This window comes from Triticum aestivum, chromosome 1B (assembly GCF_018294505.1).
Source record: "Triticum aestivum cultivar Chinese Spring chromosome 1B, IWGSC CS RefSeq v2.1, whole genome shotgun sequence".
NCBI lineage: Eukaryota > Viridiplantae > Streptophyta > Magnoliopsida > Poales > Poaceae > Triticum > Triticum aestivum.
The window spans coordinates 46,315,127-46,331,844 of NC_057795.1; the positions used below are offsets into that span (position 1 = coordinate 46,315,127).

The window sequence follows — 16,718 nt, forward strand, 5'->3', positions numbered from 1 at the left end:
GCAGGAGCTCGAAGACGGGGACACGCCGGTTTCCACCCCGATGACGTCCGTCCCGACGGTGAGATAGGGACTCGCCCGCTATGGGATCTCGCCATGGCCGGGGAGGAAGAAATCAGGGAGGGTGGTGCGAGATATCGTATCGTGTCCAGCAGCAGCACTGCATCCCATACAGGAGAAGGGGAAGGGTATTCAGAAAGGAGATGGGCTGCCTGGTGAATAGCCTGGACGAATCTGGGAGGAACCCGTAGCTGCTGTTGTTTGTGTGTGTGGTCGCTTCTCTGCGTGATTGACTATGGATTCGGGATTTCGGGTGTATGTGTTGAGAATTACTCCCTTCATTTACTTATACAAGGCCATTATGAAATATATATTTTGCATCTATACAAGGCCACCAACAGTAATCGAGGAAAGAATTAATGATATTTCCTCGTACTAGCAACCTGTTTACTACTTGCATGCTTGCAGTCATAATGACACTACCTACTTCCTCCACTCAATTTTCTTGCATGCATGTAGCGTATTAATTATCCCAGTAAACGAAAAGAAAAGCAAGCTTGCATTAAGTTTTACCTTGATACCTGTAATCTGAGTTTGTGGCCTTGTATATAAAAATGGAGGGAGTAGTATTTTTTTTCTTAGGATCAGTGTAGAGAATTAGTATAGTGGTTAAGTTGGAGTTTGGGCCCAAAAAATGCAGTTTGACCTGCTTCTGCGGGGAGCAAGATAGGATTCTGGAGTGATTTTGTTGTATTGGCACTTATTTCAGGATTTGGTGCGTCCGGGTGTGATACGTCCATTTTGTCTTATACTTTTATATCAATATTTATTGCATTATGTGATGTTATTATACATTATATCTCAATACTTATGGCTATTATCTCTTATTTTACAAGGTTTACCATGAAGAGGGGGAATGTCGGCAGCTGGAATTCTGGCTGGAAAAGGAGCAAACATTGGAAACCTATTCTGCACTGCTCCAAAAATCCTGAAACTCCACGAAACTTATTTTTGGAATTAATAAGAATTATTGAGCGGAAGAAACACCTCAGGGGCCCACACCCTGGCCAGGAGGGTGGGGGCCCCGCCCACCCCTACTGGGCGCGCCCCTGTCTCCTGGGCCCCCTGGTGGCCCTCCGGTGTCCATCTTCTGCTATATGAAGGCTTTTACCCTGGAAAAAATCGTGGGCAAGCTTACAGGATGAAACTCCATCGCCACGAGGCGGAACCTTGGCGGAACCAATCTAGAGCTCCGGCAGAGCTGTTCTGCCGGGGAAACTTCCCTCCGGGAGGGGGAAATCATCACCATCGTCATCACCAACGATCCTCCCATCGGGAGAGGGTCAATCTCCATCAACATCTTCACCAGCACCATCTCCTCTCAAAATCCTAGTTCATCTCTTGTATCCAATCTTGTATCCAAACCACAAATTGGTACCTGTGGGTTGCTAGTAGTGTTGATTACTCCTTGTAGTTGATGCTAATTGGTTTACTTGGTGGAAGATCATATGTTCAGATCCTTAATGCATATTATTACTCCTCTGATTATGAACATGAATATGCTTTGTGAGTAGTTACGTTTGTTCCTGAGGACATGGGTGAAGTATTGCTATTAGTAGTCATGTGAATTTGGTATTCGTTCGATATTTTGATGAGATGTATGTTGTCTTTCCTCTAGTGGTGTTATGTAAACGTCGACTACATGACACTTCACCATTATTTGGGCCTAGAGGAAGGCATTGGGAAGTAATAAGTAGATGATGGGTTGCTTCGTAAGGGGCTGATTTGGATCCATATGTTTAATGTTGTGGTTAGATTTACCTTAATACTTTTTTGTAGTTGCGGATGCTTGCAATAGGGTTTAATCATAAGTGGGATGCTTGTCCAAGTAAGGACAGCACCCAAGCACCGGTCCACCCACATATCAAATTATCAAAGTACCGAACGCGAATCATATGAGTGTGATGAAAACTAGCTTGACGATAATTCCCATGTGTCCTCGGGAGCTCTTTTCTCATTATAAGAAATTTTCTAGGCTTATCCTTTGCTACAAAAAGGATTGGGCCACCTTACTGCACTTTATTTAGTTTATTTATTTGTTACTCGTTACAATTTATCTTATCACAAAACAATCTATTACCTACAATTTCAGTGCTTGCAGAGAAAACCTTACTGGAAACCGCTTATCATTTGCTTCTGCTCCTCGTTGGGTTCGACACTCTTACTTATCGAAAGGACTACGATAGATTCCCTACACTTTTGGGTCATCAGGGTGCGGCTTCGCATCAATCACTCAGGACCTTGTCTCTTCATGATAGTGTAGCTCCATCCTCGCAGGTACCACCCTTCTTTATCTTACTCTTCCATAATATTGACTCGCTCCCAATTTCTTTCCATATGAACAACTGATTTTGTTGGGAGAAGTATGCACTTCAATTAGAGATTCAATTTTTTTGTGCGGAATATTTTAATTATTGACCTACCAAATTTACAGGCAGCGCATGTCTCTATCTGTCCTAGCAAATGATCCACAAATGCGTTATAAACTCAAGGTACGTTCCTGCCCTAATATAGTTAACATTTCAGTGTGGTACCTGGTGGGCTTTCTTTTCTTTGAACATGATATGCTTTATCATATGGGACAAAGAAACATCTACTGGAAAGTAGTCTATTATTGAAGATTCTTTTTCTTATGAAGCTGTACCTTTTTGCATGGCATATCGGGACATTCTGTTTTGTGACTTGGGAGTTATACCTCTGCCTATGATTTCCCAATCAAAATATATTTTTAATCTTTAATTTACACCAGCATATTTGTACCAATTTCTTTTTTACTGAATTGATGTTGTGTATGTATATATTCATATTTCTGTGCAGCTGACAAATTTGTTCTGATGCTTACCATTCTCTTTGCTACTCTATGTTCGAGTTTCAACTCAAGCACCATATCACTAAATTTATCCGATGTCAATAGTAGTAATCACTTTTGTCACCCAAATCAAAGGTTTCTGCTCTTCCCCGCGGGTCAGGTTCGCCTTTCTCTGGGTATAGATGAGAGCCATCAAACATCATTATGAATTCACTTTTTCTTGCCATCAGCCCGTCAAGCATAGCTATGATAAAATGATCTTCAAGGTATATCTATCGTGGGGACAATGAATGTTGTTATTTATCACCACAAAGTTGCATCTGCTGATTTTTATTTGCTATATTTAATCCATATTTACTACACAGAGGTGCAAACCAGAGAGATATGTATCACAACATCAGAATTGCAATCTGTATTTGACATTTTATCTCCCCCTCTTAGGTTTTTGTTTTCTGTCAAAAGGCTCATCTACAAGCACTTGGCATGACACAAATATTACACATTAGATTCTAGATCGTTCTTTTATATAAACATATATTACATCATATCATAGAGAATTTCTTATCCGTCGGTATATGTAATAAGCTTATACCTTATAGTTAGCTGCAACAATATTGTCTATTATCACAACTGTACTCCATCACCGTGTCTACCATCCTATTTATTTCCAATATAGTATCACATCTATGAATTAGCTTTATAGCTTTACATAGTATACTTACAAGTCCCGTAGCAACGCGCGGGGTATCATCTAGTTTTATTAATACATGAACCACCTTCCACTCTCACATAGTGCCTAGGAGCATGTGCTGCGGATGGCTCTTGCATGAGAACCCGTTTACATTCTCTCTCTTATCCTCTCTCCTCCAAGTAAGCATAGAAATGTTACTTTACTCCTTATAGCCTGCTGACTGTACCTTATTGTATTTTCTCTAACAACTCCCAACTTGGCGCGCTCGATCTCCTCGAAGGGAGGAACGATTCAACTGACGACGAAGCCTATCTACAGCTCGTAGCAATAGATGTCCATTTTCCTCTTTTGCCGGAATAGCGACAGATGTCCCCACAGTAGCTCTGCGAGATGACGCCGCCTGGTGCTAGTTGTAAGGGCAGTAACAGCCTGACATTATTATTACTATTGTTTAATTATTTTTTAACCGTATGGACATAATAATGAAGTTGATATTGAAAAAAGGTTTTGTGGGGTCTTCTGCAATCTTGCCACCCAGTTCCACGTGGTCCAACTAGTGTTGCTTGTTTGGTTCCCTACATGAATTTTCTTTAAATCCATGATAAACATTTTAAAATCAACAACAAACATTTTTCTGGTCACACAGTGACCATTATACAATTACACGTTGAATATTTGAAAAGATGTTGAATATTTTTGTAAATAGACATTGTACTTTTCAAATGCACAACATTAATTTTTCAAATAAGCCTTGAATATTTTCCCAAATACTCATTGAAAAATTCAAATATATTTTTCATACACAACAAATATATTCAAGATAGCATTGAAGTTTTTCTAAATACACTATTAATAATTTTAAACAAATGATACCCATTTTTGAAGAGCACAGTCAATTTTCCTCCTGCAAAAAAACAGTTTTCTAAAATATCATGACAAGCGTAAATAAAGGTTTGTATTTCTTGCCTTTAATGAGCAAGAAAAGAAAAATCAAAATCAATACTTGAGCAGAAAAAATGTAACAGAAAAACTGGGCCGAGAAACCTAGAAAACCGTACATTAGGGAACTCGTACTGCCCAACCGGTGAGCAAATATATCGGCACTGAACAAAAATCTTCCCTAAAAAAGGCACTGAACCAAAATCACAATATATTTGATTTGCTACAATTAATGTCGGTACATTTACTACTTATCTATTGAGAGCACAATTTTACATTATTAATTGATTTGATAGGATTTCTTTTGAAGATTTGTATTTTCTTTCATCTATACCAATATAAAAAGACCCAAAGAGGCAGATCCAATTAATCTCGGTCATCAAATCATATCAATCCAATGACCTAGACTGCTTCAATGTCGAGCGCTCAACACGTTTAGTGTGCAGTTAATTTCATGCCAAACATAGTGTTAATCACATAATAACACGCAAATAATATCCTACTTAATATCTGCATGCACTTAATATACTTCCAAATTAACGTGCATTGCACGTACACATTGACTAGTAAAGAAAAGGTACTAGGATGGGATTTCTAAACTCAGTGAAAGTATATAGAGTACATTTATTTTGTTGATTTGGTATATTGCACATTTAAGTGACTAAATCACTATTTGATTCGCTAGACTAATTCAGTTTGCTATTAAATTTGATGTAGAGAAAGGAATAAATATACCATCCTTCAGGCGGATCCTATCATAAGGATTTTCCCTTGCGCATGTCTTACATATATAGATGAAAGAGTCACATATACTACACCAACACAACAACGCCCAGCCAGGTGCAAACTGAAAACTGCAATGGCGAACACAACAAGATCCATAGCTATTGTTCTTATTGTGCTTGCGGCCTTGTCCTTTGGTTTCCCTGCCATCGATGCCGACGCCACCCTCCTCGTCAAGACATGCAAGAAGACCACAAACGCCTTGTTGTGCCTGGCAGTGTTGAACGTCGACCCAAAGAGCGCCTACGCCACCACCGAGCACGACCTTGCCAGCGCCGCACTGCAGGTCGCAATTAACACTGCTGACCACAACGTCGAGGTCATCCACAACTTAGCCAAGGATGTCCAAGGCACACCTGAAGGAGGCGCGTTGAACATCTGCCTCGGGGCCTATGTTGATGCCGCCAACGACCTTGAGATCGACGCTCGCCCCGGTTTTGATGGCGGGAACTATGTCGGCGCAAGGAATCTCGTGTTGGGTACCAAGGGCGCCGGTGGTAGATGCGAGGATGCGTTCAAGGGGATCAACAAGAAGTCCCCCGTGACAAACATAGATCAACAGATGACAGAGCGTTGTGGCGTCGCAGGTGAACTCATTGGCCTTCTTATACACAAGTGATCCGTCCGAAATCAATCTCTTCTCATATGTACAATCCCCCGTCAATAATGAATGAGCAGGTCATCTAGCAACATATTTTGGTCCTGGATGCAGCTGTGAATTACGGAGCTTCACAACACAAAAAAGAACAGTCTTACCAACTAGGCAACTTGGGTACTCTAGTGCCGAAAGCGACCAAGCGCGATAGCTCCTATTTCGACATATGTGCACTGATCTAGCACCAAACCAACAATTTAGTCTCGGTCACAGTTCCATAGCACCAGGTACATGAAGAAAAGGACCCCCTCCCGTTTAATCTCGCAATCCCACACGGTAAGGTTGTTCCCTCGTAACAACCAATCCTAAAGAGGTATTAAGGGATTCAAAGGTCGTATACTCAGGCCAGTCACAAAATGAGACAAAGGCCAGCCAACACTAAGGCTGGCCATAGTGAGGGTAACATAAGTAGTATCATATACTTGGGACTCGCAAACATGCTTATGTGGCAAGCAATTAAAGAAGAGAGAGATGGTTATAGTAACATAGGTAGATACCGTAACATAATAAATGTGATGCTACTATGTGTCATGCATGGCAATAAATGAGACCACCTATGATACTAATCTATGATACTATGCACTGTAGAGGTAGTAACATAGACTAGTAACACATGCATGTTACTAGTCTAAGTTACTCCCCACTATGACCAGCCTAACCCGTCCGCGCCGCGCGTCGCCATGACCGATTGCTCTCCTGGCCGACCACCGCGCCTAACCCTTCCGCCTCCACGATGCACTAACTCATCAGTTCATCTTTACCTGCAGAGGCTCTTTACTGCCACCACTGCCCCTCCCGTGCCTGATGGGGAACGTAGTAATTTCAAAAAAATTCCTACGTACACGCAAGATCATGGTGATGGCATAGCAACGAGAGGGGAGAGTGTTGTCCACGTACCCTCGTAGACCGTAAGCGGAAGCGTTAGCACAACGCGGTTGATGTAGTCGTACGTCTTCACGATCCGACTGATCCAAGTACCGAACGTACGACACCTCCGAGTTCAGCACACGTTCAGCTCGATGACGATCCCCGGGCTCCGATCCAGCAAAGCTTCGGGGATGAGTTCCGTCAGCACGACGGCGTGGTGACGATGATGATGCTCTACCGGCGCAGGGCTTCGCCTAAACTCCGCGATGATATGACCGAGGTGGAATATGGTGGAGGGGGGCATCGCACATGGCTAAGGAACGATCCATAGATCAACTTGTGTCCCATGGGGTGCCCCCTGCCCCCGTATATAAAGGAGCAAGGGGAGGGCCGGCCAAGGAGGAGGAGGCGCGCCCAAGGCGGGAGTCCTACTCCCATCGGGAGTAGGACTCCTCCTTTCCTAGTAGGAGTAGGAGAGAAGGAAGGGGAAGAGAGAAGGGAAGGAAGGAGGGGGTGCGGCCCCTCCCCCTAGTACAATTCGGACTAGGCCTTGGGGGGCACGCGGCCTGTCCTAGGCAGCCCCTCTCTCTTTCCCGTATGGCCCAATAAGGCCCAATACTTCTCCCCGGCGAATTCCCGTAACTCTCCGATACTCCGATAAATACCCGAATCACTCGGAACCTTTCTAAACTCCGAATATAGTCATCCAATATATCGATCTTTACGTCTCGACGATTTAGAGACTCCTCGTCATGTCCCCGATCTCATTCGGGACTCCGAACTCCTTCGGTACATCAAAACTCATAAACTCATAATATAACTGTCATCGAAACCTTAAGCGTGCGGACCCTACGGGTTCGAGAACTATGTAGACATGACCTAGAACTATTCTTGGTCAATAACCAATAGCGGAACCTGGATGCCCATATTGGCTCCTACATATTCTACGAAGATCTTTATCGGTCAAACCGCATAACAACATACGTTGTTCCCTTTGTCATCGGTATGTTACTTGCCCGGGATTTGATCGTCGGTATCCAATACCTAGTTCAATCTCGTTACTGGCAAGTCTCTTTACTCGTTACGTAATGCATCATTCCGTAACTAACTCATTAGCTACATTGCTTGCAAGGCTTATAATGATGTGCATTACCGAGAGGGCCTAGAGATACCTCTCCGACAATCGGAGTGACAAAAACCTAATCTCGAAATACGCCAACTCAACATGTACCTTCGGAGACACCTGTAGTACTCCTTTATAATCACCCAGTTACGTTGTGACGTTTGGTAGTACCCAAAGTGTTCCTCCGGTAAACGGGAGTTGCATAATTCTCATAGTTACAGGAACATGTATAAGTCATGAGGAAAGCAATAGCAATATACTAAACGATCAAGTGCTAGGCTAACGGAATGGGTCATGTCAATCACATCATTCTCCTAATGATGTGATCTCATTAATCAAATGACAACACATGTCTATGGTTAGGAAACATAACCATCTTTGATTAATGAGCTAGTCAAGTAGAGGCATACTAGTGACTATATGTTTGTCTATGTATTCACACATGTATCATGTTTCCGGTTAATACAATTCTAGCATGAATAATAAACATTTATCATGATATGAGGAAATAAATAATAACTTTATTATTGCCTCTAGGGCATATTTTCTTCAGTCTCCCACTTGCACTAGAGTCAATAATCTAGTTCACATCGCCATGTGATTTAACATTAATATTCACATCTGCATGTGATTAATACCCATAGTTCACATCATCATGTTATCAACACCCAAAGGGTTAACTAGAGTCAATAATCTAGTTCACATCGCTATGTGATTAACACCCAAAAGAGTACTAAGGTATGGTCATGTTTTGCTCGTGAGAGAAGCTTAGTCAACGGGTCTGTCATATTCAGAGCCGTATGTATTTCGCAAATATTCTATGTCCACAATGCTCTGCACGGAACTACTCTAGCTAATTGCTCCCACTTTCAATATGTATCCAGATTGAGACTTAGAGTCACCTGGATTGGTGTAAAAGCTTGCATCGTTGTAACTTTTACGACGGGCTCTTTTATCACCTCCATAATCGAGAAACATCTCCTTAGTCCTCACTAAGGATATTCTTGACCCATGTCCAGTGATCTACTTATTAGATCAAAATTGTATTCCTTTGCCAAACACAGAGCAAGGTATACAATAGGTCTGATTCACAGCATGGCATACTTTATAGAATCTATGACTGAGGCATAGGGAATGACTTTTCATTCTCTTTCTATATTCTGCAATGGTCGGGTCTTGAGTCTTACTCAACTTCACACCTTGTAACACAGGCAAGAACTCCTTCTTTGACTGTTCCATTTTGAACTATTTCAAAAATTTATCAAGGTATGTACTCATTGAAAAATCTTATCAAGCATCTTGATCTATCTATATAGATCTTGATGCTCAATGTGTAAGCAGCTTCACCAAGGTCTTGCTTTGAAAAACTCTTATTCAAGTATCCTTTCATGCTATCCAGAATTTTCATATCATTTCCAATTAACAATATGTCATCCACATATAATATTAGAAATGCTACAGAGCTCCCACTCACTTTCTTGTAAATACAGGCTTCTTTAAAAGTCTGTATAAAACCATATGCTTTGATCAACTCATCAAAGCGTATATTCCAACTCCGAGATGCTTGAACCAGTCCATTGATGGATTGCTGGAGCTTGCACACTTTGTTAGCATCTTTAGGATTGACAAAAACTTTCTGGTTGCATCATATACAACTCTTCTTTAATAAATCCATTAAGGAATGTAGTTTTGACATCCATTTGCCAGATTTCATAAAATGTGGCAATTGCTAACATGATTCAGACAGACTTAAGCTTCGATACGAGTGAGAAAATCTCATCATATTCAACACCTTGAACTTGTTGAAAACATTTCGCAACAAGTCGAGCTTAGTAGATAGTAACACTACTATCAATGTCCGTCTTCCTCTTGAAGATCCATTTATTTAACATGGCTTGCTGATCATCGAGCAAGTCAATCAAAGTCCATACTTTGTTCTCATACATGGATCATATCTCAGATTTTATGGCCTCAAGCCATTTCGTGGAATCTGGGCTCATCATCGCTTCCTCATAGTTCGTAGGTTCATCATGGTCTAGTAACATGACTTCCAGAACAGGATTACCGTACCACTCTGGTGCGGATCTTACTCTGGAAGACCTACGAGGTTCTGTAGTAACTTAATCTAAAGTTTCATGATCATCATCATTAACTTCCTCACTAATTGGTGTAGTAGTCATAGGAACAGATTTCTGTGATGAACTACTCTCCAATAAGGGAGCAGGTACAGTTACCTCATCAAGTTCCACTTTCCTCCCACTCACTTCTTTCGAGAGAAACTCCTTCTCTAGAAAAGATCCATTCTTAGCAATGAATAACTTGCCTTCCGATCTGTGATAGAAGGTGTACCCAATAGTTAACTTTGGATATTCTATGAAGACGCACTTCTCCGATTTGGGTTTGAGCTTATCAAGTAGAAACTTTTTTCATATAAGCATCGCAACTCCAAACTTTAAGAAACGACAGCTTAGGTTTACTGCTAAACCATAGTTCATACGGTGTCGTCTCAACGGATTTAGATGGTGCCCTTTTAAACGTGAATGCAGCTGTCTCTAATGCATAACCCCAAAACGATAGTGGTAAAACCGATAAGAGACATCATAGATCGTACCATATCCAATAAAGTGCGGTTACGACGTTCGGACACACCATAACGTTGTGGTGTTCCAGGTGGCGTGAGCTGTGAAACTATTCCACATTGTTTTAACTGAAGACCAAACTCGTAACTCAAATATTCGTCTCCGCGATCAGATCGTAGAAACTTTATTTTCTTGTTACGATGATTTTTCCACTTTACTCTGAAATTCTTTGAACCTTTCAATTATTTCAGACTTATGTTTCATCAAGTAGATATACCCATATCTGCTCAAATCATCTTGTGAAGGTCAGAAAATAACGATACTTGCCACGAGCATCAACACTCATTGGATCACATACATCGGTATGTATTATTTCCAACAAGTCAGTAGCTCGTTCCATTGTTCCGAGGAACGGAGTTTTAGTCATCTTGCCCAAAAGGCACGGTTCGCAAGCATCAAATGATTCATAACCAAGTGATTCCGAAATCCATCTTTATGGAGTTTCTTCATGCGCTTTACACCGATATGACCCAAACGGCAGTGCCACAAATAAGTTGCACTATCATTATTAACTTTGCATCTTTTGGCATCAATATTATGAATATGTGTATCACTATGATCGAGATCCAACAAAACTATTTTCATTGGATGTATAACCATCGAAGGTCTTATTCATGTAAACAGAATAACAATTATTCTCTAACTTTAAATGAATAACCGTATCGCAATAAACACGATCAAATCATGTTCATGCTCAACGCAAATGCCAAATAACATTTATTTATGTTTAACACTAATCCCGAAAGTATAGGGAGTGTGCGATGATGATCATATCAATCTTGGAACTACTTCCAACACTCATCGTCACTTCCCCTTCAACTAGTCTCTGTTTATTCTGTAACTCCTGTTTTGAGTTACTAATCTTAGCAACCGAACAAGTATCAAATACTCAGGAGCTACTATAAACACTAGTAAGGCACACATCAATAACTAGTATATCAAATATACCCTTGTTCACTTTGCCATCCTTCTTATCCACCAAATATTCAAGGCATTTCCGCTTCCAGTGACCATTTCCTTTGCAGTGTAAGCACTCAGTTTCAGGCTTTGGTTCAGCTTTGGGCTTCTTCGTGGGAGTGACAACTTGCTTGTCATTCTACTTGAAGTTCCCTTTCTTTCCCTTTGCCCTTTTCTTGAAACTAGTGGTATTGTCAATCATCAACACTTGATGCTCTTTCTTGATTTCTACCTTCGTCGATTTCAACATCACGAAGAGCTCGGGAATTGTTTTCGTCATCCCTTGCATACTATAGTTCATCACGAAGTTCTAGTAACTTAGTGATGGTGACTAGAGAATTCTGTCAATCACTATCTTATCTGGAAGATTAACTCCCACTTGATTCAAGCAATTGAAGTACCCAGACAATCTGAGCACATGCTCACTAGTTGAGTGATTCTCCTCCATCTTTTAGCTATAGAACTTGTTGGAGACTTCATATCTCTCAACTCGGGTATTTGTTTGAAATATTAACTTCAACTCCTGGAACATCTCATATGGTCCATGACATTCAAAACGTCTTTGAAGTCCCGATTCTAAGCCATTAAGCATGGTGCACTAAACTATCAAGTAGTCATCATATTGAGCTAGCCAAACGTTCATAACGTCTGCATCTGCTCCTGCAATAGGTCTGTCACATAGCGGTGCATTAAGGACATAATTCTTCTGTGCAGCAATGAGGATAAACCTCAGATCACGGATCCAATCCGCATCATTGCTACTAACATCTTTCAACATAATTTTTCTCTAGGAAGATATCAAAATAAACATATGAAAGCAACAACGCAAGCTATTGATCTATACATAATTTGCAAAATACTACCAGGACTAAGTTCATGATAAATTTAAGTTCAATTAATCATATTACTTAAGAACTCTCACTTAGACAGACATCTCTCTAATCATCTAAGTGATCACGTGATCCAAATCAACTAAACCATGTCCGATCATCACGTGAGATGGAGTAGTTTCAATGGTGAACATCACTATGTTGATCATATCTACTATATGATTCACGCTCGACCTTTCGGTCTCCGTGTTCCGAGGCCATATCTGTATATGCTAGGCTCGTCAAGTTTAACCTGAGTATTCCGCGTGTGCAACTGATTTGCACCCTTGTATTTGAACGTAGAGCCTATCACACCCGATCATCACGTGGTGTCTCAACATGAAGAACTTTCGCAATGGTGCATACTCAGGGAGAACACTTCTTGATAATTAGTGAGAGATCATCTTATAATGCTACCGTCAAACAAAACAGAATAAGATGTATAACAGATAAACATCATATGCAATCAAAATATGTGACATGATATGGCCATGATCATCTTGCGCCTTTGATCTCCATCTCCAAAGTACTGTCATGATCTCTATCGTTACCGGCACGACACCATGATCTTCATCATCTTGATCTATATTAATGTGTCATCACATGGTCATCTCGCCAACTATTGCTCTTGCAACTATTGCTATCGCATAGCGATAAAGTAAAGCAATTATTTGGCACTTGCATCTTATGCAACAAAGAGACAACCATAGGGCTTCTGCCAGTTGCCGATAACTTCAACAAAACATGATCATCTCATACAACAACTTATATCTCATCACGTCTTGACCATATCACATCACAACATGCCCTGCAAAAACAAGTTAGACATCCTCTACTTTGTTGTTTCAAATTTTACGTGGCTGCTACGGGCTGAGCAAGAACCGTTCTTACCTACGCATCAAAACCACAACGATAGTTCGTCAAGTTGGTGTTGTTTTAACCTTCGCAAGGACCGGGCGTAGCCACACTCGATTCAGCTAAAGTGAGAGAGACAGACACCCGCCAGCCACCTTTAAGCACAAGTGCTCGTAACGGTGAAACCAGTCTCGCGTAAGCGTACGCGTAATGTCGGTCCGGGCTGCTTCATCTCACAATACCGCCGAACCAAAGTATGACATGCTGGTAAGCAGTATGACTTGTATCGCCCACAACTCACTTGTGTTCTACTCGTGCATATAACATCAACGCATAAAACCTAGGCTCGGATGCCACTGATGGGGAACGTAGTAATTTCAAAAAATTTCCTACGTACACGCAAGATCATGGTGATGGCATAGCAACGAGAGGGGAGAGTGTTGTACACGTACCCTCGTAGACCGTAAGCGGAAGCGTTAGCACAATGCGGTTGATGTAGTCTTACGTCTTCACGATCCGACCGATCCAAGTACCGAACATACGGCACCTCCAAGTTCAGCACACGTTCAGCTCGATGACGATCCCCGGGCTCCGATCCAGCAAAGCTTCGGGGATGAGTTCCGTCAGCACGACGGTGTGGTGACGATGATGATGCTCTACCGGCGCAGGGCTTCGCCTAAACTCCGCGACAATATGACCGAGGTGGAATATGGTGGAGGGGGGCACCGCACACGGCTAAGGAACGATCCGTAGATCAACTTGTGTCCCATGGGGTGCCCCCCTGCCCCCGTATATAAAGGAGCAAGGGGAGGGCCGGCCAAGGAGGAGGAGGCGCGCCCAAGGGGGGAGTCCTACTCCCACCGGGAGTAGGACTCCTCCTTTCCTAGTAGGAGTAGGAGAGAAGGAAGGGGAAGAGAGAAGGGAAGGAAGGAGGGGGTGCGGCCCCTCCCCCTAGTCCAGTTCGGACTAGGCCTTGGGGGGGCGCGCGGCCTGTCCTAGGCAGCCCCTCTCTCTTTCCCGTATGGCCCAATAAGGCCCAATACTTCTCCCCGGCGAATTCCCGTAACTCTCCGGTACTCCGATAAATACTCGAATCACTCGGAACCTTTCTGAACTCCGAATATAGTCGTACAATATATCATTCTTTACGTCTCGACCATTTCGAGACTCCTCGTCATGTCCCCGATCTCATCCGGGACTCCGAACTCCTTCGGTACATCAAAACTCATAAACTCATAATATAACTGTCATCGAAACCTTAAGTGTGCGGACCCTATGGGTTCGAGAACTATGTAGACATGACCTAGAACTATTCTTGGTCAATAACCAATAGCGGAACCTGGATGCCCATATTGGCTCCTACATATTCTACGAAGATCTTTATCGGTCAAACCGCATAACAACATATGGTGTTCCCTTTGTCATCGGTATGTTACTTGCCCAGGATTCGATCGTCGTTATCCAATACCTAGTTCAATCTCGTTACTGGCAAGTCTCTTTACTCGTTACGTAATGCATCATTCCATAACTAACTCATTAGCTACATTGCTTGCAAGGCTTATAATGATGTGCATTACCGAGAGGGCCCAGAGATACCTCTTCGACAATCGGAGTGACAAAAACCTAATCTCGAAATACGCCAACTCAATATGTACCTTCGGAGACACCTGTAGTACTCCTTTATAATCACCCAGTTACGTTGTGACGTTTGGTAGTACCCAAAGTGTTCCTCCGGTAAACTGGAGTTGCATAATTCTCATAGTTACAGGAACATGTATAAGTCATGAAGAAAGCAATAGCAATATACTAAACGATCAAGTGCTAGGCTAACGGAATGGGTCATGTCAATCACATCAGTCGCCCGCCTCGCGAGGCTTGGCCCCTCACGAGGGTCTTGTGGCGTTGGTGTTGAAGCTGGGCCGTACCAGACCGTCGATGAAGCCACGTGATGGGCCGCAGGTAGACAGGGCTAGATACCCCCGAATCCAGGACGCCGACAATGACTATGCTATTGCTCTGTTATGCTTATACCTGAGTACTTATTCCGCTGCTTGTAGTTCGTGACTTAGGAATTTCCTCACCCTGAAATTCCTCAGTGACGAATTTATAAAAATTGCCTATTCACCCCTCCTCTAGTCGACTTAACGCACTTTCAGGGAGAGATGTTATGACCAGTTAGTTGTGGCCCAGTTTATCTTATCGCTATTAGGGGCTTCGCCCAATTATCTTATTAGGAGGATTATATAAACTCGTGTAAGGACCCGTTTTGGGATTAAGCAAGAAGCAGTCATATTTGCTCGGCTTCCTTAGGGAGCTGGGAGACCTAACCCTAGCCGCCGCCCGTGCGCCCACTCTTTCTCTCTCGTGCACGCAACGACGGGGCCCCAGCACCGGCGACCACGCCATCCCTCCTTCCACCCCTACAACCTGAGACCACGCCCTGGTAGGGATCCGGTTTCTACCACCTCCATTGCTGCTGCACCAGAACCATGACATATTTAAGGGGTCGGTCGGTAGGATGCTTGATGGATTCACACTCAAACATAACTTCATATATGGTAGCCCACCACAACCATACTTCCCATAGCATCATACTATTTCATGCACAAAATTGATAGCAGCACATACACATGATTGATACTAAAATGAAAAGGATGCTTTCATGGTGTGAAGTTTTAGAATGAGTAGTTGTGAGGCAGCAATTGAATGAAATGTTTGAAATGTAATGTGAGCGTCCTTCAAACATCTCAAGCATGGCAGACTGACAAGAGAAGATGGTCCAGCTTTCGAAGTGCTTGAACCCACAAAGCCGGAAGAAAATAATCCAATTGCATTCAACATCTTAGGTATCATGACATAGGTAGTACAGTGCACATAAACCAGAAACGAGAAAAAAAGATCAAACACCCAAGCTACATTCGAAATCTTTGCTACTGATCCATGGTTGATGGGTTTGCTTGCGATTAAAATGGGTCTGCCAAGTTTGTGATTAAACCGCCGCCGCAGCACCTTTGTTATGAGCCCTTGAGACTGCGGCACCTACATAAACCTTCAAGAAACCTAGCGGATGCGTCTTTGGTTTAACACTTACTGGGTTTTGCACACCTCGTGATATCTTAGCATTGGTCGGTAACATCTCAAGCGAGAAATTCATCGCCATGGCGGTCGAGATCGAAGACGACTCCTCGTCTGCGTTGTTTCGGTCTCTTGATGGATGATTGTTTCTTCTCTTTTTTTGCGTGCGTGATTGCAGGACGTGGGGCGCGGAGTATGTTATTTTCCTCTACGATGGAGTACGGTCAGTCAATGTAAATTACTAACTGCACACAGATAATGTATTAGGCTAAGTCTAGCCGTTCGATTAAGTTTAGTAGGTCTAATCATTAGACGGTAATGGATCCGTGTACATTTATGGGGTGTGCTTAGAGAAGATCATGTTTGGTCTTTTATAAGTAAGTACTCCCTCCGTCCGGA

At 42.5% G+C, this 16,718-nt stretch overlaps 1 protein-coding gene across 1 annotated transcript; it reads left to right on the top strand.

Annotated features, from left to right (window-relative positions):
- Positions 1-5,328: 5,328 nt before the first annotated feature.
- LOC123086101 (pectinesterase inhibitor 12-like) lies at positions 5,329-5,971 on the top strand. The gene has a single exon (XM_044507807.1). The coding sequence runs from the start codon at positions 5,356-5,358 to the stop codon at positions 5,896-5,898; it is 543 nt and encodes a 180-aa protein (XP_044363742.1). The 5' UTR covers positions 5,329-5,355; the 3' UTR covers positions 5,899-5,971.
- Positions 5,972-16,718: the final 10,747 nt, after the last annotated feature.

What these genes read in the sequence shown, in the direction of transcription:
- LOC123086101 (XM_044507807.1), top strand. Translation starts at nt 5,356, where the DNA reads ATGGCGAACACAACAAGATCCATAGCTATTGTTCTTATTGTGCTTGCG.